At 39.4% G+C, this 27375-nt stretch overlaps 1 protein-coding gene across 1 annotated transcript; it reads left to right on the top strand.

Annotated features, from left to right (window-relative positions):
- Positions 1-10767: 10767 nt before the first annotated feature.
- LOC149228068 (uncharacterized) lies at positions 10768-27164 on the top strand. The gene is made up of 2 exons (XM_089378043.1): positions 10768-11116; positions 26739-27164. Exons 1-2 carry the CDS (start codon positions 10916-10918, stop codon positions 26946-26948), a joined length of 411 nt encoding a protein of 136 aa, XP_089234169.1. The 5' UTR covers positions 10768-10915; the 3' UTR covers positions 26949-27164.
- Positions 27165-27375: the final 211 nt, after the last annotated feature.

Genomic DNA, 27375 nt, shown 5'->3' with positions numbered 1-27375 from the left:
ATTCGACCTGCGATTTCGACCTGTAGTAGCTACAGAAACCCTAATTCTTTTTCCAAGAGATCCTTATTTTGGAAAATTAGGGTCTTCCAAGTCAATGACTCATACCCTTTACAAACTGCCCCAATCAAGGTCTCAGTCTTGCAACTTCATATCTACATCTCAAACTTTAACTTTTGGTCCTACAATCTACCTAGAAACCCTAAATCCTTGCACGTGTGAGAGAAAGATAGTCACAAAAGTCAAACTTTAGTTTCTCCTTGAGATGCTTTCTTCTTCTCGACCTTCACTCTTGTTTTATTCTCTTCCCCAGCTTCAGATCGAACTTCTTGCTTGAGAGATTGAATGGTGTTAAATGACATCGAAGTTGCCTATATTTATAGTCTTTCCATGAGGTCAAATAGCCTCATCTAGGCCAACTTGTCATTGCGAGGGCTGACTTGTGCTTGGAGGTTTCTAGGATTTTCTAGACTCAAAATTAATATCTTTTTCATGTTACAACTTGCCTAATATGTTCTTATATAAATGATAATGACTTTATTAACTCAAGAAAAATATTCTTTTGACATAACAAACCCTAGAAGCATGAAGAACATGTTTTACCTAGATGACCATGAAAATGGAGCATGGAACCCATGCTTGAAAACAATATTTTTGTTACTTCTTTTTTCTTGTAACATAAAGATATACATATTGACATGAGTACATTGACAATTATGAAGACCGAAACTAGTTACATTTTCCAACACTCCCTCTTAACTAGGGAGGTATTCATAATTGTATACCTAGTACAAGGTTATTCTCAAACCGAAGAGTTCTCATAAGAAGAATCAGATTGGTAAGCCATATTTTATCAACATTATTACCAACATTGTCAACATAGTAAGGCCTTAACTTGACAAGCTACATAAGCATAATGCTGGGAGGTTTTAAGTGAGATACCACACTACCTCTTCAAGGTAAGACTCCATCTGGATGTTCACTATGTATTTCCTTTTAGGACTATTCTTATCTTTGATTCCCAATCCTCAAATAATATATGTCCTCTTTGACCACTCTTGTCTTGGATACATGTCCAATCCTCAAAGAGAGTTGATCCTCTTCCTATCTTGGATTTTTTATCCTCAAGGAAATCATAGATTCTTATCCAATCCTCCATCCACCATTCTCCCTCCATGGTCTTCACTTAAACTTACGATTATTAGTCCTAGTCAAGTGCATGACACATGAAGAACACAATACGAATGTGATGTCCATCATCACTCCCTCTAAACCAGAGAGTATGTAACACCCTCGGTTAAAAATCCATGTAATAAAGTTAATAAAGGAAAAATAAGACCAAGGCCATGGGACACGTACTCCAAGCTGAATGTTAGGCAAAAACATAGTGATGGGTATCACTTGTGATTAATTTATGGCTATGGATATTGGCAAAGGCAATGACAAAGGCAAAGAGACATTTATTGGCATTTTATTTATGAAATAAAGGGAAATAGGAGAAAAGAAAGGTGAAAGGTCACAAAATTACATGTGAGGAAAATTGAAGGAAAAATAGAGGAAAATGAAGAAAATAGAAGCCTCAAAGCTACAAAGGCTTATGAGGATAAACTCACAACCTTTTGTTAGTTTTAGCTTGGAGCTCTCTTCTATTCTCTCTCTCTCTCACTCTTGCACACTTAGAGTTTCTTGGAGCATTGTGGCATGCTTTGGATTTGGAGAAAGAAGGCAAAGTAAAGGTAGGAAAGCGCAAGGGGATAGCAGGATCAACAACTACAACGAGTTTGCTTTACAGGTACTGAGTTACATGTATGATTTCCTTGCTAGTTTTGGCATGCATGATATGTGCATGCAATTAATTGGTTATGATCTGTCATTGGCATGGAGGCTTTGCCTAGATTGACAGTGGTTTTGTCTAGCTTTGCCATTTCCTGGATAACCATGGTGTTGTGGGTTTTCGCATTTGTTTTATGATTGGTGCTCATGTTCCTCATGGCTATGGGTTGAGTTACTAGTTCCTAGAGCCTTGGTTGGAGAAAGATCTAGAAGCCCTGGAACAACTTGGGTTGAGTTACTAATCCTGGAAGCCTTGGTTGGAAAAACGCTTTGGAGCCCTTGGTGAGTTGAGTTACTAGTCTTGGAACCTTGGTTGGATAAACACTTTGGATCCCTGTGACAACTATGGGTTGATTTACTATTCCTGGAGCCGGGTAGGAGCAAACACTCTAGAGCCCTAAACAACTTGGGTAGAGACTGATCTAGTGATGGTTAGTGATGTCCGACTGCGAGGTGGAATCACTGGTTGAGGGTTGAGGTGGTTTAGCCTCTAAAAGCCTTGGTTTGGTTTTGGTTGGTTTATTCCATGAGATCCCACATTCATGCTTGGAATATGGCACGGGTGTGATTCGCTGAAAGAGAGATTTGGTTCAGCGCAATCTATGGTGGGGTTGTATGTGGGAGTCCCTGACTTGGTTGGATTTGCATATGTTAATAAGAGCTCTTTCCCTCTTGTATTTCATGAGTATCTATACTTGCTATTATGTGGCTCTAATGGTTGTTCTATCATTGTTATGATTCTGGTTATGTGCTAGTTATAAGCATGGTTTCATGATAGATTTTAATTATGGCTCTTAACATGTTTTGATTGGTAAATGAATGGTTACTGAATGCATGACCTAATAGATGTTATTATAGCCATTGTGAGAGGGGATTAGTCCTCCTTTATTCTCATATAAGTATCAAACCCCTATATTCAGATATGCATTGATGACCTATAGATTACATGTCCACAATGTGTTTGATGAAATGCCTAGTATGTTATGGTCAGTTTAGGTCAAGTTCTGAGTTGAGATTAAATGTTTAGCTTTGTCATTGTGTCAATTATGGTTCTCTGGTGAGCTTATTGAATTAATGAACATATAGGTATTTATAACCTACAGTTATTATGTTCACAAAGTATTTGTATAAATGAGTAATTCAGACCTCAAACTTCCCAAGGTCATAACTTTTCCATACGATTTCCGTTTTACTACCATAATACCTCATTTCGAAGATCTCCATGAGGAGGAACTGGGATTGCACTTCTTTTGGATTCTCCATTTTCCTTGAAAATGTCATTTAGGCCCTCAAAACAGCATTGAAAGTTTAGAACCCGAGAAAACTGCTAAAAATAGAAAGTTATGTTAAATTTAAGGACACGAAACTTAAAAGAAATAGTGTTGGGTCAAGTTGGGCTGATAACAATGTGATCATGTGTCACTGGGTGCCTATAGTCATTTATGGATATATGGACCCAATTTTTCATAACTGCATCTTGGTAATCGTGTCTCACATAAAAACTCTCATCTTCATGTTTACCCTAGTGAGCAGGTTTTAAAGTGAGTAAATATGGGAGTGGGGTGGTTACAGAGTAGATCCCCATTCCCTCTTTATTAGGGAATATATCCTTACTCCTATTCAAGGAGACTCCTTTACTCCCTCTCAAATATAGAGGAGATTCTTAACTTCCTTTCAATTGGGAAGCCATATCCACAAGATCTCTATCTTGTTCTTGTAAATGTATCAACTACTAGTTCTTCTTGGAGATAACTGCATGGCTCCCTCTTTCCTTTTTGTATCTCATCATATTGAGCTTTCTTTCTTCCTAAATGTTGTAGAGCCATCTTCTTCTTTTAATCCAGTGACATGATTCAGACCATCACTCTTGCACATCACTTTCCTTTAGTCATCAATAATGAAGGCATTATATTGAGCCTTATCAAACTTCAAGCTAGTCATAACTCCCTTTAAATATGAAAGTGATCTTTGTAGGGATATGAACATCGGGTTATCTTCTTACACAACTACCTTTCAATTCCAAGGTGATGATATAAACATATTGACTACATGATCCTTCAAGGATTACCAAAATCATTCCCTCAATCCATATGTTCTTTGAATCGAGTTTAACCCTAACAGTTGAACTTGCCTCAACTTTCATCATGCATTTATACAATATCTTTTTAGGTAGCAAAACAATATGTTAATCAAATAACCGATATCAAAAAATTAAAATTAGACTTACCTTATCATGATGGCCCTTTCATTAGAGTATTTTATTCATTTGAGTCTCTTGAGTTCAACATCCCTTTGTATGATTCATCTCCACATTATATAAGAATCCTTCTCCATGCATTCATTTTAATCAGGGTGCCCATGGATTGAACTTGATTACCAAGCTATAATATCTTCCCTGGACTTGTCATTGTTAACTCCCTTTCTTTCTTCCGGAGACTATACTTAATGTTCATCAATGTTGTCATATTTATGCCATGCAATCTTGTGTGAGAGAGCTTTGAGATCCATCCATTCCAAATCACGTCACATTCTTCTTTTAAGAATCGTCTAACCATCTGGAAGACTTTCCAAGCATACCTTTGCAACCATCTAGCCATCCTTTCTTGAACGAGATTGCTTCTTGTACTTATCAAAGATAGGTTACTTTTCCCAGGAGTAGAAAGACTTTAATATGCCCTTCACACTGCAACTTGACCATTTGCATTCCTTCATCCTTCAAAAGTGTTTTTTCCATACTAGATGGAATATATACTATTCATAATGCCGCTTCCAAGAATCTTCCAAAATGATGATTCTTGTAGGATCTTGATTATCCCTCTTTGCAAAATGACTACCTCTAACATGATGTTAGAAAATACTTGGATGAACTATAATATGCAATATGGTCCCAACCTTCTCATTCTTGAAAGCTAGAAGATTCCTACCAAATAAACTTAATCAAGTAGACTCTAATTCTTCTACTATCACATGCTTTTATCTATGATGTCGTGCTTTGTACAAAAACCAAGACTCTCCTAGAGTATACAACAATGCATGTTATTCTACTTTCTACTTAATAAAAGAAAGACAAATTTCATAAAGAAATTGACAGTGATGGAGCTTCCTTCAATAGTAGAGATCCTTGGGATCTTCTCCTTTCAAATTCTTCTCAGGTTCTCCCTTTTCTTCAACTATGTGATCTTCACTTCTTTCCTTTCTTTTGTTGTTTTGCTTGTTTGGACAATCCCTCTTAAAGTGTCCATACTCATTGCATCTAAAGCATAGAATCTTGGACATATCAGTGTTTTTCTTGGACTTTCCAAACTTTCCTTTCTTCAAATTCTTAGTCCTTGTGATAAAGGCTTGAGACCTTTCATTTGATTCGGTGTCATCCTTTGCCTTGATCCTAGATTCTTCTAAGATACATTGAGCTCATAATTCATCAAAATGTGTGGTATCTTACTTTGAGTAGATGCTTGTTGCAAAACTACTCTAATCAGGTGGCAAAGCATTTAGTACACAAATAATCATTTCAAAGTTAGAAACAATCTCCCTAAGCCCTTGCAATTGGTCTCTTATTTGTGAGATCTTCATTAGATAGGTGGACATGTCTTCATCCTTTGACTTCCTTATCCTATATAGTTGATTCCTCAAGGAAATATTTTGACCTAATGTGCTTATAGAGTATAACTTTACCAACTTATCATACATAGCCTTGGATGTATTTAAATCAACAATAAAGGGAACAATATGATCCTTAATGGATTCAACAATGATTCTTTGCGCCCTTACTTCTCATTTCTTATTTTTTGCTGGTCCTTGAGTCTTATCTTTGCTCGTTTCAACAACTTCACCAAGAACATATTCCATGACTTCATTTTTTGTGAGTGCTAAGTCAATCCTCTTCTTCCATGCAAGGAAATTTGGTGATCCAATGAGCTTGTTGCTTTCCTTGCAAAATGTAGCCATATGATTTGAATATTGAGACATAGAAAAACAATATGACACTTGTAAACCAAGAGTTCTCCCTTCTTGATGATGTTTCCAAATATCTTGATGTTTTCAAGACCTTCAAGGAGACTTCAAATATGCCCTAGAATGATGACTTCTAGGATGCCTTCAACAATGACGTCTTCAAACAGCTTCAAAGAGTGAATGATGGTCCCAATATTCCTCGATGCTTCCTCTTCTTCAAGATGATGCACTAGAAAATATTCAACAAATACTTATCCTTCCTTCCTTCTATGAGAGCTTGATGATGGGGTCTTCTTCAACAAAAGCTTTGATGCAGTAAGCCACCTTCTCTTATTCACCTTAGCTCAAACCATGTTGTAGAATGCAACATGGCAGCTTACTGATTCAATTCTCCTTAACCTTAATAATTGCTTATGAAATTTATTTATCTTCTTGTGTTTATATATTAGATCTTTTCATCAAACAATTATCAAGAGCAAAAAAAATAAAGACAATGGACATAGATTTTAGGCTCCAAGCTAGGGTAAAACCCCTCCAAGGGGAAAACACATAAAAACTCTTCTCTTCTTATAGATTCTGCTTCAAATGAGAAAAAAATACCCAAACCCTAGGCCAAGTCCTCCTCCAAGAACCAAGTCAGCCCTCCAAGAAGCTCTTCCAATTAGGTCAGAGATCAAACAAATCAACAAGGATCAATTATGCTTCAACCAATTTCCAACTTCAATTTTGGGCCCTAGCTTTGACCTGCAACTTTGACTTTGTAGCAGCTGCAGAAACCCTAATTATTTTTCTAAGAGATCCTTCTTTCGGAAAATTAAGGTCTTCCAAGTCAATGAAAGTCAAACCCTTTGCAAACTTCCCTAATCAAGGTCTCAGTCTTGCAACTTCGGATTTGCAACTCAAACTTTAACTTTCGGTCCTGCAATCTTCCCAAACACCCTAGATTCTCGCACCTGTGAGAGAAAGATAGTTACAAAAGTCAAATTTTAGTTTCTCCTTGAGATGCTCTCTTCTTCTAGACCTTCGCTCTTATTTTCTTCTCTTTCCCAGCTTCAGATCAAACTTCTTTCTTGAGAGATTGAATGGTGCTAAATGAGGTCGAAGCTGCCCGTATTTATAGCCTTTCCATGAGGTCGAATAGCCTCATCTAGGCTGGCTTATCACTCCTAGGGCTGATTTGTGCTTGGAGGTTTCTAGGATTTTCTAGACTCAAAATTAATATCTTTTTCATGTTACAACTTGCCCAATAGGGTATTCTACAAATGAAAATGACTTTCTTGACTCAAGAAAAATATTCTTTTGACATGCAAAACCCTAGAAGCATGAAGAACATGCTTTACTTAGATGACCATGAAAATGGAGCATGGAACCCACGCTTGAAAATAATATTTTTCTTTCTTATTTTTCTTGTAACATAAAGATATACATATTTACATGAGTACATTGACAACTATGAAGACTGAAACTAGTTACATTTTCCAACACCCTATCGGCCATAATCTCATTCCTCCTCAATTCCAGGCTACATAAACGACACCTAGACTCATGTGAAAAGGAACCTACATCAATTGAGTGTGAGAAAACCTCAATTTGTTGTTCAATAGCCACTAGGTCTTCCTCTTCCTTCTTCCAATTAGTTCTAACCTTTTCCTTCGACATGAGTTTGATGTGTTTCAGATTAAACTCAAATCGTGTGGCCACATAAAACCCTAATCTCACCACATAGGGTCTCCAATTGGACCAGATCAAGTAAAAAAACTTGCCTTATTAATCCATTGAGAATTCATTTTAAATGGACTAGTAGGCTTATGAGAAAGGCCCTTTATTTCAAATAGAATTGGGGCATGATCAGAGACACCATCAAAGCCCACCCATTAATGAAGAAGGGAGAAACTGTGGACCATAACCTCATCCACAAGAAACTTGTCTAGTATCTTTGCAATATGATCTCCCCCCCTCCCCCACCCACACACAAATCCCTCCAAGTGGGATTAATACCACCTGGAACAAGATCAACTAGTTTCTTAGATTCTATGTGATGAGAGAAAAAATTGAAAGTCGGTCAATTCTGACATGAACAACCCATGATTTAGCCATGCCCATAGAGAAGTTCAGGCCCCCACTAGTAATCACATTTCCCACATTTAGAAAATACTTGCCAAACAACCATTCCAAAAAGACACTCACTCCTCATTAGGACAATATATATTGATAAAGGTGAAGGATCAATCCAAATCGATAGAGACACCAACCATGCCAAGTCCAAAGGAGATAATCTAGACATTATTAATCTAGATTTTCCATGAACCCCACTCCAAGGCTAGGCCCCCCGATTGACCACAAACTTCTAAAGCACACTTTTTCCAGGCGAGAAGGATGGATTCTAAGAAATTAGTGATGGAGCCCCCAACCCTAAGAGTTTCTTTAAGGAAAAGGACATTAGGATGTTCCACTTGAAACAAACTCTCCAAAGTAAGTTTTTAAGGATTACTTGTTAAACCCCTATAATTAAAAGAGAAAACTTTCATTTAGGTACCCCACGAAGGGTTAACAATGCTCTAAGTGCTTTATTAATAGATGTTTGTTTTCCTGTAGCCATTTCCTTGCAATCCTTTGCTTTGGCCCAAGAGATATGGGACCTCCTCCCCCTACCCTCTATAGGGAGCCTAGAGCCAGGGACTTGACCTAGCCCACCCGAGAAACCCTTAGATGCAAAGAGCATAAGCCTTGACCTAAGACTATGTTAAATGTTACTCCCATTCAAAATCCCAAAAAATATGAGGAAACTTATGCCCTAGGAGATGAGTAACCCAAAGACCCCAGAGGAATGGGACAAGTGACTTTAACAGGGGGAAAGGAGTGAACAACTTTTGAGAGACAACAACATTCATACCCATAGAGGAACAATCCCTTTCTTTTCCAAGTTGAGAAAATAAATTAACAAGTAAAAAGATAGGAGGTAAGGGGATAGAAGTACCGACAGTGGGAGTGCGTGCTTTTGACTAATAATCCGTAGACATGGGAGTTGAGGTTAATTCTGTCGAGCAAGATACAATCAAAGCAATCAACATGGAGCTAGGAATCGTAGAGACCATCGATGCCCGAAAATCCGCTACAACACCATCTTCATAGATAAAGCTCCCTTTGTCACCCAAAACTGCACCCTCAATCTTTTGATTTTTTGTGGCTTGTTCCGAGCATGATTGTTTTTTAAAGGGAAGTTTGCAATCTTGAATTAAATGTCCATACTCGTGGCACTACCGACAACGAAAAGGGAGCCCTTCATAATTAGGATCTTGAAACTTGACACATCCCTTGCCAATGTTCATCATTTCATGTAGCTTCTTTCTTGGGTCCATATTAACTAAGATCTTGGCCATAGATATGTCCTTTGACTCCTTAAAAGAGTGATATGCCTCTAGGAAGCAACCTAGGTTATTCCCCAAATTTGTGAAGCTTTGGGGATTCCACGTACCGATCGGAAAACCTGGAAAATGCACCCACATGGGGACAACATCTAGCCTCTCCTTGCTAGCATTGAACGTCGATGACCAAAATTTGAAAATAACAGGAGTAGAATCAATGGACCAGACTTCTTTTGTAACCAATGCTGCAACAACGTGTGAGATTTGAAGATGATATGAAACCAACCCTTTGCCAACAAAAGTATCTCTGGAGCCTTTGAAACACTCAAACAAACCTTATGGTCCCGCTACTCTACAAGGGTCTCCATACAAAACTTTCATCTACAAGCATGACATACCAGTGATTTCTCTGCTAATTCCACTACTTGAAACATCTCCACATCATCCCCAAGGCATAAATTGTATGGAGTCAAAAGAATTTCACGCTTTAAAACCCTGTGTTTCTTTTTCCTATCTAGAGTGTTTCCTTTATCATTGAAATCCAAGGGACTATGGTTTTCTAATTCCACCTTTAGAGTCATTGGGCTAGAACCATCATTAGTAGGGTTTAACCCCTCATGAAACTCTTGGAGTTCAGGAAGAATGACACCCACAAAAGGAAGAGGCACAACTTTTACAGGCACATTTGAATATGCTTTTGGTACCACTAGAAGAATAAACCATATAAAATCAAATCCCACTGCTAACAGATGGAAAATGCAGACTTGAATTTGGAAATCGCATCGAAAAAGACCGAGAAAACCCTAACAAGCTAGCACCAGAAGAGGGTGGGACCAGAGGGGGGAAACCACCATCACAATCAGCATGAGTGAAAAACACGAGAGCAGTGAAATTGTTTACCTGAGTAACCACTATGGTGATATCCAGAAAACTAACAAATGGGGGCTAAGAAACTCCAATAGGCAAACGATCCTCTAACCAAGAGAAACCTTCATAAAAAGGGATCTCCTTTTCAACATTCCCAATGAAAGAGTTGGTGCCACCCCGTAGGGACCAAAACCACCCGAGCAGACAAAATAGGACCCCAAAATGGGGTTATTGAGTCCTAATTTACCAAATCCTGGTTAGCCATGTTCCCCACTCAAACTGTGCCAGATCAACACACCTCCAAACTCCTGTGAGTTAAAGCTTGTGTGCTAACAAAAATCCCCAACAAAACAGAAAGATGAGATTGGACCAAGTAAAACCTTTAACTGCCAAGAGTAAAAACGCCTCTAAAAAGGGATAAAAAGTAACATATGATATGAACCCTGCCCCACCTCCTTGATAAAAATGAAAGATGCATATGACAGTGACTCCTCCCTACACCACACGGAAGGCATGCTACTCACAAATCCTTAAATCCTAAACGCCATCCATAATCACAGACCTTGAAACCCTAGCAAGTTTGAAGTTTAAATCCCCGATTCACCGTGTGTAACAAAAAAACACATATAAATATCTAAAAACTATAATAGCCGTGGTTGAAATCGATTAGTACAAAGAGGGATATCGGTCTCATGATAGGTCTCATGATGATATAAATTAGAATGCAAAGTTCATATTAACGAAAAAGTTCGAAAATACACTGACGTGGAAGCAAACATCAAGAAGCAAATATCAAGAACGGAAGGGAACATGATTTAGGAAAGCAGAGCGAGCAAATATAAATCGGAAGCGAGGGTGGGAGATTGCAGGGCAGGGTTTTCTTTTCAAAAGGGTATTTCATGGCGTTTTTGTACGAAAAGAGTGCGACATGGAGATGGATAGTGAGATCTTGCAGGGATTCAAAGCAGTTCTTTTATACCTTTGCTACTATATGTGGTGTCATTCCTGGTGTCGTCGGTTACGGCGTTATGCAGTTCACCAACAACAACAGTGAAAAAATCCAAGCCGACCTTCGCAAGAATGCATCAGAAGACTCTCTGGTACTTCCAATCTCTTAAGCAATATGAAATCTGATAAAGTCCCGTTCAACTTCAATCCCCTATGCTGTTCTTAGGCTACCCCTATCAAAATATCAGTCTTTCTTCCTATAAATCATTTTGTTAGATATGATTCATGGATTTTTAAAAGGGATACCTTTCCATATCGGACATTCTTCTAACCCGTTACTGAAACAGCTAGCAGACTTAGATTAAGTTAACTATATTGATCAATATAACTCTAATAATTGGGAACAACCGCCTTCACCAGACAAACTGTATGTTGCTATGATCTAGGGTCTGAAATATATGATGATTATTGTAGATCAAGCATACAGCCATATATTATTAGACACATAAAGATCAGAAAAAGAGAGAACGTTTCCGGGCTGGTTTCTGGAAATGCTCCCGACAAGAGAAACACATTACGGACCCACCGGAAACTGTTTCTGGAATCCGTAGTGACCTCATGAACCACTGAACACATATACAATGATTCATAGCCTCAGTGAACTTGTTTGTGCTGCAGGTTATTACACATATCTAAATGACTGTGCACCGGTATTATGATATTTGGCCTATACCAGACATCTTCATTTATCCGAATGTGATGCCAATTACCTTTTTTTGCTTAGCAGCAACAACGAATTTTATTACCCTTGGAACTGATGGTTGCATGTAAATCTTGAGAGCAACAACGCATGACCCATTCCTGGTCCGAGCACGATGTTCACTTTTTCCTTCTCTCTAGATTGAGAACCTACAGAAGTGAACCTACAGAAGTGAACTTAAAGTACATAGCTTCTTGTGCTGAGACAGAGCTACCTGCTTTTGTCATTTTATGTTCAGAAACACTCTGTTGTCAGACCAATCTCGAAAAGAGGCTGTCGATTGAGAGGGGATTTAGCTTCCCCGTGTCAGTCGATTTTTGAAGACAGCAAAGTGAGCTTGATTATGAGCGTTGAAATGATGCAATTCATTCTAGATGTAGGTTGCTTCTGGTTAGGGGATAGGGATGTCTGATACTTCATCATTAAACTGATCCATGTTTTGTAAATGATGCAAAACATAATGCCTACTTGCATGTGCAAGTGGTAACATCAAAACAACAATGAAACTCAAATTATGGGTAATAGAACCCTTAGATGTAACAGGTACTAATGAATTCCAAGTGCTGAGTCATCTTCTTTAAAATGCCTATGAAAATGTGTAGTAGCTCCTGCTCCTGTATCGGATAGAGACAAAGCACGACAATATAGGTTTTGTACATATAGTATGTGTACTATAAAGCAGCCCCACTCAAACAGAAACAGCTGAGGATATGCTGTGATCTAGGCTTCCTTTGAAATGATCACGGCACAACCTTGTATTGTTTTCAAAGTGTTATGAACATCCCAAACTTTCCATGGAAGTAAAAGAATCCTAAATGGTCGATGCCATTTGATGATCACCTGATGCCAACATTCCAGAAGCAATTGGGTTCATTATATGCTCCAACCCCTCATCATAACACTTGGGCATTGTTAGCGGTGGGCAGGCATATTACGACTTTCCTTTGTGCCCCAAACCTCACATAATCAAAGATTTAGATACATGTCCAAGAACAGAAACCAGGTTCCCCCTTCCCCCCACAAAAAAAAACCAAAAAACCAAAAGACCCCCTTTAATTGGAATGTTCCACTACTAAAGCTTGCTCTAGCTCATGCAGTTACCAATGGACATCTGCTAAAATATACAGAGGCCAAACATTAGTGCAAGAACAGGGTGACATTATAGAACAAGCAAACTAATACATTAGTTGCAGTCAATGTCACTCACACAGATATAAGAATGCTAACCAACATATTGCCCCTTTATAAAGGGAGGACCACATCCCTGCCTGAAGGCTACAACATTAATCAGCGCATGGTACAAGAAAGTGCTAAGGTAACATCTAGAAGGTACAAGCCCCAAGGCAGCTAGGTCACAAGAGCCACATTTGACATACCCATGCAAGAGAGGAGCATGCCAACCAGAATCTGAGCTTTTAGGCCATTTCCATAAAAACACTCGAGTTAAATTCTGAACCTAGAGCCTGGCAATCAATTCCTAGCAGATTCACAGATCTAATGAATAAAAGCACAACTAGGTTTTTAACAAAATATCCAGGGGAAGCACAATTACACCACCAATCATAATCACATATGACACACATAGATTCTGCCCAATCAAATCAGTTCTTCATTAAATATCAATTAGAACCCTACTTGGACTCCCATCCTAGGATAACGGTCCAACTGGGAAAAAGACATGTATAACATACCCTGGATCTGATCCAGCTGATCAAGCCCTAGATCTGTCCTAGATCTGCTGGGCTGATTTGGATCTCCTATGTTGCATCCTTGCACCTGGCACAATTGAGTATCTCACTCCTTGAGTAAATCTCCTTCTCAATGTCTTGTGCCACCATATGGTATGTCTTTCTCCTCTGCTTAGCCTCTTTTATAACTTCTCATTGAGGTAAATCCCTAACCCTAATCTCCAAAGTGATGGATGGCCAAGATTAGATTTCACCTCACTTGAGATCAACAATTGAGATTAAAACATAACCACTAAAGTAAAATTTTTACTTTTCATGGGTTTTTTTTAGCTTGATCGCCAACATAATTAATTATGTGCTTTTCTTAAATTAGACGTAGTTTAAATTACAAAAGAAACTTACTCAATACTTGAGCAAGTATCCTAAAGGGACTTTGGGTGACTTTTGCATGCCTTGACACTTAGGCTTGTATACAAGTACCTGCCCTAGCTACAATCATCAACAGCTAGATGGTAGACCATAGTTCGACAAAGAAACAAACTCACCTATTATTTCCCTCTATTTGGATCTTGACTTTTCGAGAAATTCTTGAGGATTTGAGTCTATATCCAGATCATGGTAACTCTAAAAATATGTTATCGCATTTTCATATTTTCCTTTGGGCCTATATTAATATAAACCTCACTACCTTGAGTCAAAGCAGTGATTTTAAAAGGACAAGCCCAAATTTATTGCATGTTAATCTAGACTTTTCCAATAGTCTTAAGATTATAGTTGGTGTCAACTTTTCTTTCGTCCATAAACACATATTCCTTCAGTATACGTTGCTATAATTTTGCATATTTTCTATTTCTTTAGTATGTTGTCTGTTTTTGTACTTTGGGGTGCACATAAACATGTTCTTGATTTCTTCCATGGCCATGGAATTGATGGTAAACTGAAAGCATAAAGAAAGACTAGAAGGTAGACACGAAATACAAAGAAACATTGGAAAGGAGGGATCTCAGGGAGATGTAGAAAACCCCCTCAAATTTCTAGTGATCCACAGGTTTCCAACATAGGGTGTAAGGTCCTCGGGCGTGAGCGCGTTCGGGCACCGGGCGAGTCACCGTGCACGATGGGCACGCGGGTGAATGACGGGCGCGCGGGCGCACGAAGTGGGCGCGGGCTGCAGGACGGGCGGGCGAGGTTTGCACGACGGGCGGGCGCGACGACACGGGCATGCGACGAAAGATGCGACGATACTTGGAGCGTTGCGACACTTAACGAAAATGCGTGGAACGATGGAAGGTTTATACCCTCAGTGCGTGGATGAACATATGGGCAAGGCCGACATACGGAGGGGCGCACACAAGGGTGTGATGTGACCGTTTTGGGGGTCGGCTGGAGAGCCACCGCCCACACCAAACATGCGCAAGGTTATGTATATATACTTGAGCGTTGGAGCTCATTTAGCATAAACGCACTTGCACTTGGAGCTCACACAAGGAAGAGAAGTAAAAGAGTGCGCAGATTTAAGAGGTAGTGCGCATACCTCATGCGCAAGTCTTGGAGGTGCACTTGGAGTGTCTCTTGAAGCCGGTTGTGGGTTGGGCAAGGTGTGCCCGGGTTAGTGTGGATGTGCAGATTTTGTGTAGGACTTGGCAAGGGTATCTAGGTGGCTCGGGTGAGCACCGCCCTTTGTGCAAGAGGTGCACAAGATTGTAAAAGGCAAGGTTGCCTCTCTTTGTAAATTTGGTTTGTAAACTGATATTCGTAATATATTGTCGGGCAGACTCACATTACGGGGAGTTGCCCCTCCCCTTTATACTGTTGCAACTGTTGATGTTCTTGTTATAATTGCTATGGATAATGAATGAGTATGGGCTTCATTAAGTATAAAGGATAATTGCATGTTTACTTGGTTGCGAAACACAAGCTAAGTAATGTTAAAGTGAAAGTAGGCGTAGTCCATGAATGTTAGTATTGGTGAAAAGAAAACATTCGGTGGTGCCGCACCTTGCTACAAGTGGTTGGAAGACTACCGCAGGTGTAGGGGCGTGACAGGTGGTATCAGAGCAGGCTGATTCAGGATTGGAGAAGCTTGACAGTTGATGACAGTGGAAAGGGTACTTGCAGGTGAAGGAAGCCGTTTCACAAGTGGAACAAGGGTTGGTTGCAGGTAACTCGGTGAACCTGTTGGATGGTCGAGACTAGATCGCAAAGGAAGAAGAAGCTGTTAGAGATGGCAGCTGGGTCTCATGTTGGGTCTAGCCATGAAACCGAGACTCTATCACTTATGGAGAAGATGCTGTTAAGAATGGAAGCCATGGAGTCTTCCTGGGATACGAAGGTGGATTTGCTCACTAAGGAGCAAGAGGCCAACTCGAAGCTGAGGGAAGAATTTGATGAGCTCCGGACACAGCATGAGTACACTGATCTTATGTGTACACAACTTGAAATAAGGGTCAAGGAGGTTGAAGAAGCAAGGGATCAGGGTCTTGCAGAGATCGTGAACTTGAAGAAATCTCTTGACAAAGCCAACAAATCTCTTGATGAAGCCAAGGATGAGATCGCGGTGTTGAAGAAGGCCGTGAGGCATAACTCAGGTGGAGGAGTGCCTCATGTGAAGGTCAAGGAACCAGAATCTTATGATGGCACAAGGAATGCAAAAACTCTTGGCAACTTTTTATGGGACATGGAGCAGTACTTGGAACGGTTGAGTCTATCTGATGGTGAGACACAAGTCAAGGTGGCTGCTCAGTTCTTAACGAAGGATGCTAAGATGTGGTGGCGAAGGAGGGTGGACCAGATTGTCAATGGCAGTGCTGATGACATCACTTCGTGGGATGACATGAAGAAGGCTTTGCAGACCCATTTCAGTCCTCAGGATGAAACGTGGGAAGCAAGGACGAAGATTAAGTACATAAAGCAGACCGGAAGCCTACAAGCATATCAGCGAGAGTTTGCAAGTGCAGCTCTGGAACTTCCTGACATGGCAGAGAGGGACAAGGTGTTCAACTTCATTATTGGGTTGAAGCCTTGGGCACGCAATGAAGTGAAGAGGCAGAAGATTAGGACACTTGAGGAAGCTTTTGCTGCGGTTGATAGGTTGGTGGATCATTATGATGAGACTTCTGATGAGAAAAAGAAGTCCGACAAACTGAAAGAAAAGAAGAAGGATGATGCTTCGAGATCGGATGATGGTTCGAAGACGAAGAAACCTTTGAAATGTTGGATATGTGCAGGACCACACATGGTGAAGAATTGTCCCTCTAAACCAAAGGTGGCCGCTATTGCACAGTCTGATGGAAAGAACGAAGATGCTTCTGTGGGGATGATGCAGATACTTGGTGCTTCTGCCACTACGGAGGTGGCCTCTAGGAGGGATCCTAAAAGGAACAAGTTGGAGTATGTTCGAATGAAGGTTGGAGGTGCTGATGTGCTCACTATGGTGGATAGTGGGGCTTCTCACAACTTCATGGGTGAAGATACTGCGAGAAGAATTGGGCTGAAATTTGTACCAGCAAAGGCACAAATGAAGACAGTGAATTCTCCTCCTATTGAGATTCTTGGTATAGCTGAAAGGGTGGACACTACACTTGGTGAATGGACTGGGAAGGTGGACTTCACTATAGTGCGGATTGATGACTATGAGGCTGTAGTAGGGATGGAGTTTATGAAACAATTTGATGCTATGATTGTTCCACATTTGAAGAAGCTCTACATTTATGATGGAAGGGAAGATGTACCCATTGGTGTGCCAACCATTGGTGTGACAAGACCTGATTGTAAATTGGGAGTGATGCAAATGGAGGATAAGGAGAAGGTGAACAAGCGGTTGTCTAATGTTGAGACAAAGCTTGTGGAGCAGTCATTGGTCATCAAGACACTTTCGGATAACATCTTGGATTTGACAAGAAGGCTAGAGTTGGTGGAGGATGATGATGATGATGATGATGAGGTATATGTGAGGCCGGATGTCCAGAGGGAAGATTGGGTTGCTTATCTACAAAGGATGGAGACCGAGGATCCTGATAGGTGGATCGAGTTGATTCGTGAGGGAGAGCCTTCAGGCTCTACTCCCTCTACATCTTCTTAGATGGATGAGAAGATGGGGCTCATTGTTAGCTGCTCATGGCAGTGAGTCCTTAAAACATGTTTGAGTAGGTATGATTGATGATGCAGGGATGGCTTGGCATCAAGCATCATGACATGTTGCAGATGAGATGGATGGAGTTTCCATGGACCTGAGCATGGATTATGGAGATAGATTCTTGATGAGTCAAGGATGTGACAGATGTTTGAGGAACAACTGATGATGGCATGAGGATGTTCACTCTCATGGATTGAGCGTGATGGTTGGATTAGCTACCCAACTAGTTCAGACATGGGGTCCGGAAGTGTACAGAGATATGTTAGCATTGTGCTGGAGTATCATGGCAGAGGTTCACATGGGGACACATGATGAGGACAACATGAGATGTTGCAATGGAGATTGTGACATGGGGTCGGTAATCATGGATCGAGATGACATCTGATGGAGAGCATACCGTTGAGGTGCATACCTTGGTATGGTGAGCTTGGTGGCAGTTGGTCACTAAGTCGAGGCATGATGGAGATGAGGCTCTACATATGTTGTAGGGATGTTTGCCTTATGTGGAGAAGTTAACATCATGGATGATGATGATCTTGGTGGATGGCTACCGGGATGGTATGTTGTCGAGGACGACAACGATTTCAGGTGGAGGAGGATGTAAGGTCCTCGGGCGTGAGCGCGTTCGGGCACCGGGCGAGTCACCGTGCACGATGGGCGCGCGGGTGAACGACGGGCGCGTGCGGGCGCACGAAGTGGGCGCGGGCTGCACGACGGGCGGGCGAGGTCTGCACGACGGGCGGGCGCGGCGACACGGGCATGCGACGAAAGATGCGACGATACTTGGAGCGTTGCGACACTTAACGAAAATGCGTGGAACGATGGAAGGTTTATACCCTCAGTGCGTGGATGAACATATGGGCAAGGCCGACATATGGAGGGGCGCACACAAGGGTGTGTTGTGACTGTTTTGGGGGTCGGCTGGAGAGCCACCGCCCACACCAAACATGCGCAAGGTTATGTATATATACTTGAGCGTTGGAGCTCATTTAGCATAAACACACTTGCACTTGGAGCTCACACAAGGAAGAGAAGTAAAAGAGTGCGCAGATTTAAGAGGCAGTGCGCATACCTCATGCGCAAGTCTTGGAGGTGCACTTGGAGTGTCTCTTGAAGCCGGTTGTGGGTTGGGCAAGGTGTGCCCGGGTTAGTGCGGATGTGCAGATTTTGTGTAGGACTTGGCAAGGGTATCTAGGTGGCTCGGGTGAGCACCGCCCTTTGTGCAAGAGGTGCACAAGATTGTAAAAGGCAAGGTTGCCTCTCTTTGTAAATTTGGTTAAGTGTGAGACTTGGTTTGGCCAAGACACACTTGTATATTGTAAACTGATATTCTTAATATATTGTCGGGCAGACTCACATTACGGGGAGTTGCCCCTCCCCTTTATACTGTTGCAATTGTTGATGTTCTTGTTATAATTGCTATGGATAATGAATGAGTATGGGCTTCATTAAGTATAAAGGATAATTGCATGTTTACTTGGTTGCGAAACACAAGCTAAGTAATGTTAAAGTGAAAGTAGGCGTAGTCCATGAATGTTAGTATTGGTGAAAAGAAAACATTCGGTGGTGCCGCACCTTGCTACAAGCGGTTGGAAGACTACCACAGGTGTAGGGGCGTGACATAGTGGATCCTACTCCAAATATTAAATATATTAAAAAAATACAAAAATATATAATTTTTTAATGTGTAATTAATCTCACATTTATACATTCAAAGCAACAATTTACAACATCCATGATTCAATGGGCATCTACACAATTTAGATACAATGATGCATCCTATTAATTACTGCCATCACCATTTAAATAGTAAATGGTCAAGATTATCATATCAGAAAATAAATAAATGGAAGAAGTTTCAAGCCATTAGTCATGCTAAATCAGCCTCTACTTGGTCATCTGCATTTATATGCCATGGGATTGTGAAGGCAGTTGGTCCCTAGTTTGACTCTAACTGTAACTCTAACTTTTCCAGCCAAAGAAATAAAAAAAGATGGATGCTTCTCCATATTTTACGTAAATAATGCTTGTTGGGCTTGAAATTCCCTTAGAATATGATAGGAAATCCTTTCTGTCCATACATTACTGCCTCTAAAAGTTTGCTGTTTACAAAAAACCAACTTAAATCTTCTTAATGTACTCTAACTATTAAAGTTATGGTTTGAGAGGGTTATATAGAGAAGGGAAAAGCAAGGTGAGGGTGATGGGGCGTTCACATTGCTTTAAAGAAAAAATGTGCTCTTGTAAGAGGAGTATTTAGTTATTGAAGGCACCTTACATTTGCTATGAGCCAAATTGTTCTGGACAACAGCAGGTGTACTACAACCAAGTCATTGCAGTATAATAACAGCAGCAGATTGAGCTAGAAATATTAGCAGCATTAGATTCAGCAGTAATGACATTAATTTGAGTAAACAAATGTTGGAGAACCAAACAATGAGTTAGCTCCAATTAAGTATTGATTGCAATTTTGTATTATGTAAACTTTATGTTAATATTAGTATGGCATGTGACCAAATATGTTAATTTGAGGTTAGGTGCTTAAATCACCATAGCTATATGAGGGTGCTATTCAACATTTATTATTCTCTCCACATGCATATATCAATCCTCTCATGTATGTATCCATATAAACCGACAGAATATTGGGGCATTGGTACTAGGTCCCCAGTTCATGTTAACTTGAGCCCTTGGGTCATGTGTTGCTGCTTTCATGATCACATTTCCAATTTCAATTGAGACGTGGAAATCCTTATCAGTGATAGGGCTGGTTCTTTACACTTTGACAGTCTTTAACACATCTTCATCTGACACGAGTAATTGAGTGTCTTTTCCTTTCTATCTTTTGATCTTGGTGGAATACTCTTTCTTGATGTCTGATATCTCTTCCTTCTTCTAGCTGTGTCTTTGCTCTCTTGTAGTGCTTGTAGGGCTGTTTCATCAGTTGCTTCCGAGCTTCATAATCTTCAGGTTCACCACTAAAGTGTTTCCTTGTGTATTCGATACAATATCTTTTTCCTTGTCATATCAATCAGGGTGGGCTCTTTTAGCTATCAATGCTTCTTTGTTGACACAAGGAATAGTCTCTGCTTATCATGTTTTTTTTTGGATGTAGTTCATGGGCTCCGAAGATCGGTTACTGCTATGTTCACGGAAACATTGTTCCGGGCAGATCCACCTGAAGGGATCACCTTCCGTCAGTTCATTAACGGAGCCTAACCCCGAGAGCATTGAGGAGAATTGACCTTGTGACCCCTTAACAGCAAGGTGCTTTAACAACAGGAACTTGACCAATTGAGCTAACCCTCGGGGCTCTTTGCTTATCATGTTACACATTCTGAATCTTTCTTTCATGATGGGACAGTTTCCAGTATCATGTGTGCTAGGGCCGCAAACAATGCCCCTTGATAGAGTTACAGAAGAAACACTTGGTAAATTGCTTACCACAATGTTGAGTTGTGGATGCTGATTCTCAACTTGATATATTGCTTCTCAAACCTGTTCTTCACCTTACGATCATTGATTGTATGAACTCTCCTAGGGCTTTCCACATACCATTTTGGGTTAAGTGCATAGTCTGTTATGTGTAAAGATGTGTTCATGTGGTCTTGCCCACGCTTGATGATGGGTTGAATTTGCTTTCTATTGAGAGAAAATAGTTACATATCTAGTATCAGTGGTCTTGAGGAATTCCTTGTGTGAACCTTGTACATGGCTAAGGAGGTGTGGCCATTGATGGTTGCAAATAAGCATATGTCTATCTCTAGCAGCTGTCACCTAGTCCTGATACCCACAAAAGTTTGCTAATGTTAAGTTCATTGTTGAGTGCACACACATCAGGAGTCCAATACATATGTCTGTATCTGCTCTAAAGTCGTAATTCAACAGATCTACAAACTCTTGTTTCATTTGTGTCACAACTTGCATGATGTTGCATCACATTGTTGGCCCTGTCATCTGCTATATTATCATGAAGAAGCTTAATTTGGAAATGCTTTCCAGAACAATCAGTGGTTTTAAGAGTGGACTTGTTATAGATGACACTATGATGTTGATGAGTGGGCACTTGCTAATGCTGGCCCACCTATCCATAACAACCTTCCCTTTCCCATGTCTATCTCAATTGCTCTTTTTGCATGTTAATATTTGATGCTTGCCTTTTTAAATTGTTGTTTTTAGCTTATGTCCACTAAGGAGCACTTGTTAGGTACTATTGCTGTAATTGTTCAAGCCATTTCCTTATAATGAGATTGAGTAACATGGGAAGGAATTCCGCTGGAAAAAAGGAATTTGCTCCTTTCGCATATTAATATTTGATACTTGCCTTTTTAAATTGTTTTTTTTTAACTTATGTCCACTAGGGAGCACTTGTGAGGTACTATTGCTGTAATTGATCAAGCCATTTCCTTTAATGACATCGAGTAATATGGGAAGGAATTACATTGGGAAAAAGGAATTTTCCAATGACATCATTTGTGTCATCTCATTGGTGAATATTATACGTCCTTGTTACTGTAGCACCACATCCTTGTTACTTTAGCACTATTGGGCAAGAATGACATGTAGTAGTCCCAACAATAGATGGTGGATCAATAAGTGTGGATGGGTCAGCATTGACGTCTTTTCATTGGGAACTTGTTCCCACATTATATTCAGGTTAAAGGTGACATGTATGCTAGAAAAGTTCCTTGTGCATCTTCTGTCATTTGCAACCCCAAAAAAATTGAATTTTTGAACTACAGTTAGCTTTAGACATGCATTAACACTTTTCTTTGGAATCCCCAAAAGACTTTGCCTAACCCTGGTATAACTGTGAACCCAACAATGGATCTTGGAGGCATAAGTGTAGATAGGCCAGAATTTATATTTTTTCTTTGGGAACATGTTCCCACTTTATATTTGGGTTGGGAGGTGAAATGTATACTAGAAGAGTCCCTTGTGCATCTGCTGTCATTTGCATCCCCAAAAGTTTGAATTTTTGAACAACAGTTAGCTTTAGACATACATTAACACTTTTGTTTGGAATCCCCAAAAGATGTTACCTAACCATAGTATAACTGTGAACCCAAGGATGGCCGCAAATATTGCATGAGCCACCCCTAGTCTTTCCTTACTTCTTTTGGCTTGTTTGGTCTCATATAGGAGAAGGGGTTTGCTAAGGATTGAATGACTTGTTAGCATATTGTGCAATACCTTTGGTGGGTTAGAATTAGCTACAAATCTTGATTCACTCTTTGGCATTTGCTGAAATTTTGCCCTGCTTTTCTATGTTTCACCAACATTTTCATCGCCTTCTGCTTCAAAATCAGTCATTGTCAGTGCAATTGTAGCTAGTGTTGTTGGAGTGACTCATTATGGGTGTAGGTGTTGTATTTGTTTAGTCGTGTAATGTAGTTATTGTAATTGAATGCAGCCTTTTTAATGCTGTAGGGTTTTTACTCTTACAAGTTTTGAAGTTTAGATTTTAACCCTAATCTGAAATTTCAAATTCTACTCACTAATAACTTTAAAATCCATGACCTTTGATTGAAGTTTGAACAATGAAATATGAAATAGGGCGACAGATGAAGGTGTTCCCGTACCTCAAACTATAGTTTTAGCTCCTGCAAATGGGAAATGCACACCCAACAGCTTAATCTTCATTGCCCAATAATAGTGTCTAATAACAGGGTTTCATTGCCCAATAACGTCTTCAGCACCTAATGTTTTTGGATCTTTTGCAACAAATGGTCACAATGGTAATAGGATGAGCTCTTGTGGCTCACATGGTTCACTCAGGTCACGTCTCCATGCCCAACTGTCAACTTCTTAGTAGTAAAGGAGGATTCTCATGGGAGGTAGCATAAGGAAAGTTGGGAGGGGCAGTAGAGGAGAAATCATGGATGGTGTAAAAGAAAATGGGAGTATAAAAAAACATCGACATTATCAATAGGTCAAAGTGGATGTGAGAGTGTTGGTTTTTAGGAGGGACCATTTCATTTTTTGAAGGGGTTGTTCCCTTATGCATTCCCACCCTAGACTACCATTGCCATATAGGTGATTATATAGCAATTCTTTGTAGTTTTAGTGATTTCTCTTATCTCAGGGCATCCATTGGTAGAGAGCAATTCCTTACACTCCATAGTGAAAGGGAGTAGCAAACCAAAAGATTAAGGTTATCATGGAGATGGCTTGCTACAGGCTTCACTCCAAGAAAATGAATTTTTCATTTTGGGGAGAGGTGGTTGTTTGTGCAATCCGTATCATCAAATTGAACACTTAATTGTACTATCATAGAGGGATGAATTCTTATAAAAAGTGGTATGGCAGCAAACCTTCTATTTTACATTTCTATAATTATTAGATTTAGTGCATGAGTGGTATGGCAGCAAACCTTCTATTTTACATTTCTATAATTATTAGATTTAGTGCATGAGCCCATGCTCCAAGTGAAAGGTGAAACAATCAGCTTCTCTAAACTCTTTTTATAGTCTAGTTGGTTACAGTGAAACTCTTTAGGGAAATTGCCTTTATGATCTCACCAGTCACAATGTGGTTGAATATAGAGAAGTTGTTTTTAATGAGGTTTCCACTAATGGCTCACTAGGATCTCTCCCATTACTTCTTTCAGAAGATTCTTCAGTTGGATCCCACCAAGCTTTTTCTAATCATAGATGCTTCCTCTCATGTTTTAATGGACCCTTCTTCACATGTTGGTTTTCTCTCTACTTCTGTGAGTAATCTCCTCAATTACTCTTACAATGTTTGGTCAGAGTTCTATCGTTGATGTGTTTCCTATTAATGACTCAGCGAGTTTTCCTGTTGTAGGTGTTGCTTCACCTTTTTAAGATATTCTTGTTAGTGGCTCATCTAGTCATCATGTTGCAAAGGAGGATGCTCTTGTCAATGGCTTATGTAGTGCTCATGTGGTAGACGCTCTTTATAGTTTGACGCCATTTTGTTGATTTTTCAAGTGCTAATAGAGTCTAGACAAGCACAATTTTCTGAAACTGATAATTACTTCCTCTGATTACTTTAACATATTTAGAACATCATAAAGCAATTATACTTCAGAAAATTCAACCATAAATGCAATAATGATAGTAGGATCATAAAGAGACAGTTAATCACAAGAGACACAATTTTTTACCCTGGGAAAACCCTAACTAGGGAAAAACCAAGCAGCCTTTTCTTAGGAGAAATTGTTCAATTCAACAAATGTACAGTCTGATTCTTTTAGTCAAACTTGGTCAAACAAGACCAACAAATCAACACATGTCAAACTATTTGGCTTAGTCTTAAATTTTTATTCAGATTCTAGAATAATGAATGATAAATTGAAAACAATGTTGATTCTAGAATGGTGAATGATGAATTTAAAACAATGTAGATTATAAAATGATGATTCATGAATTTAAGTCAATTTGTACAATATTTTACTATTTGTAATTCATTGAATCATTTATGATGTATGCAACAATGTATTTCATTATTGAATTTGAATCTATGTTGTAGGAAACATAGGGCAAGGGGGCGTTTCCATACGGAAACGAGTATGAAACGCTGAAATGTGTGTGGTACGGCCCTGAAACGCATTTCAGGCTGTACTGCCACGTTTCACGAAACTGAAACGTGGCCAGTACGGCTTGAAACGCGTTTCAGGGCCGTACGACTCACGTTTCAGCTTTTTATTTGTGTTGTTGTTGTTGTTGTTTTTTTTTTTGTTTAATTTGTTTTTTAATTTATTTTTAGGTTATCCTAGTGACTTCTAGTTGCTTCTAGATGCCCGTCTAAAGTTATAAAAGTGAACTTTTGCCCTAGTGTTGATATGCAGTGCATGGTAATGTTAAATTCTTAAAGTAAAAGTGATATTCTCCTTTATTTTTCATTTTCATCCTTTTACTTAAATTTTTAACATTACCATGAAATGACTCAGGATGTTTGAGAGTGGTTTCGCCCTCATTGGATTTCATATGGAGAAAGTAGAATTTTAAATCTCACTCAAAATCTAGCAGACTTACCTGTTTTTCAGGGTTTCAGGATTGGGGGGATTGCAATGTTTCCATTGGATTTTATCATGTACTAGGGTATGGAACTTGTATTTAATCAAGAGAACCAAGCCAACTATGCAGGGGAGACTCCAATAATGAAGTGCATGTAGGGTACTAGGGTATGAAACTTGTATTTAATCAAGAGCACTAAGGTCGTTCGACTATGTAGGAGGAGACTCCCAATCAAGCACGAGACAAGAAATTAGAAATTTCTCGTGGCTGATTTTGGATATTTCTATTTTCACTATGTGATCATTCATGAGTAAATGTGATGTAAATTTAGAGACTTATAGTTTATGCATTGACAATTGACAATTTTATCATAATGTAATAAATTAGAATGTATCATATATGCTTTATGATTGCACATATTTCTTAAATGTCCTAATATATATATATATATATATATTCGCGTTTCCCTGTTTCCAAAATTTGGCGAGGTTGCGTTTCGTATCGGTTCCCGTTTCGGAAACTCGTACCCATTTCCCCGTTTCGTGCAACCTAGATTTGAATCTCTTTCTTTCTTACACACACACCTCTACGTCCCCTTGCCCCCTTGAATTTCACTAAAATTTGGGGGTCTCCCACATGTTCCCCTTCTGCATCTCCTTGTTCTTGTCCCCCCCTGTCCCGGAAACATGGTGAAACATTGATATTAATCAGGTGACAATGTATAAAGTTTAGTGTATTATTAGTTTTGTTTTAATATATAAGTAGGAAGGGTTACAGTTTGTGTCGCTGATTTATGTTATCATGTTAACAGGAGTATCTATCATGTTATGTATTTACAGTCTTCTATTCACCTTGCATTTTCATTTTGTAATAACATTATGACATAATTCTTGTTAAAGCTGGGAAATTATCAATTTGAGCCATGTCAAATTTTGTGGTTCCATTAGAAATCAATCGTTTGATGTATTTCTATTTAAATTCTTGATTCTACTTCGAATCTTTTGTTATGAGGCGCATTCTTTGTAGAAGATTCATTGTTATTTATTTGCTGATTTGCTGGATCGCTTGTAATATCTGCATGTAATGCTTACTAACATTTCTATGTTTGAATGGTTGGTTTACTGTTGATGAAAATCTAGGTACATGAAAACTTTAGGCTTGAGTTTTAAGATCTGAACTCATGGGTTTTCTTTTGGTTTGCTCAATCAGATGATGGGCAAAGTCAACAAGGAAAGACTTGCAGAATTTCTTGGTGAGCTGCAAAGGAAGGAGAACACAGAAGACAGATATGTGGCTGCTTTACGAGGAGAGACATTAACTCGTAATCCATATGTGAGAATTCAGCCTGTGCCCAAACAAAAGGCAAAAAACTCGGAAGTGAAAACAGAAATTGACGGTCAAACAAAATCTGTATCATAAATATCAGTTTTCTATTTATAAATGTATTCCTCTTCATAGTTTGTAAGAATTAACATAGGAAATGATCTTCTGATTAGTACTTAAAAAGGAACGGCTTTTCGATGTCACAACCGGATCCACTTTCAAATTCCTTGATAAACAAGTTAAAGGTTGTTTTTTCAATCTGTGTGAAAATTTGACAATTTGGTATTATAAAATAAAACAATATTGCTCTAACCTGATGTATGGAATCTGTTTAAGCTTTCTTTCATCTTCAGCTTAAAGTCGAATGTGATGTTTCAACAAATTGACATGCTTTATCCATTTAGTTGTAATGTATTTGGGCATTCTCTGAATGGAAGATACATTTCCTCCATAACTACTGCTCTCTTGTTCTGTGTTAAGGTAATCATTGTTTGCATGCGATAAATATATATTTTTTTAAACA

Source organism: Pinus tabuliformis, chromosome J (assembly GCF_031772625.1).
Source record: "Pinus tabuliformis cultivar Carrire ecotype Pingquan chromosome J, CPIR1, whole genome shotgun sequence".
Classification (NCBI taxonomy): Eukaryota; Viridiplantae; Streptophyta; class Pinopsida; order Pinales; family Pinaceae; genus Pinus; species Pinus tabuliformis.
This window is presented reverse-complemented; position numbering and strand designations above follow the sequence as displayed.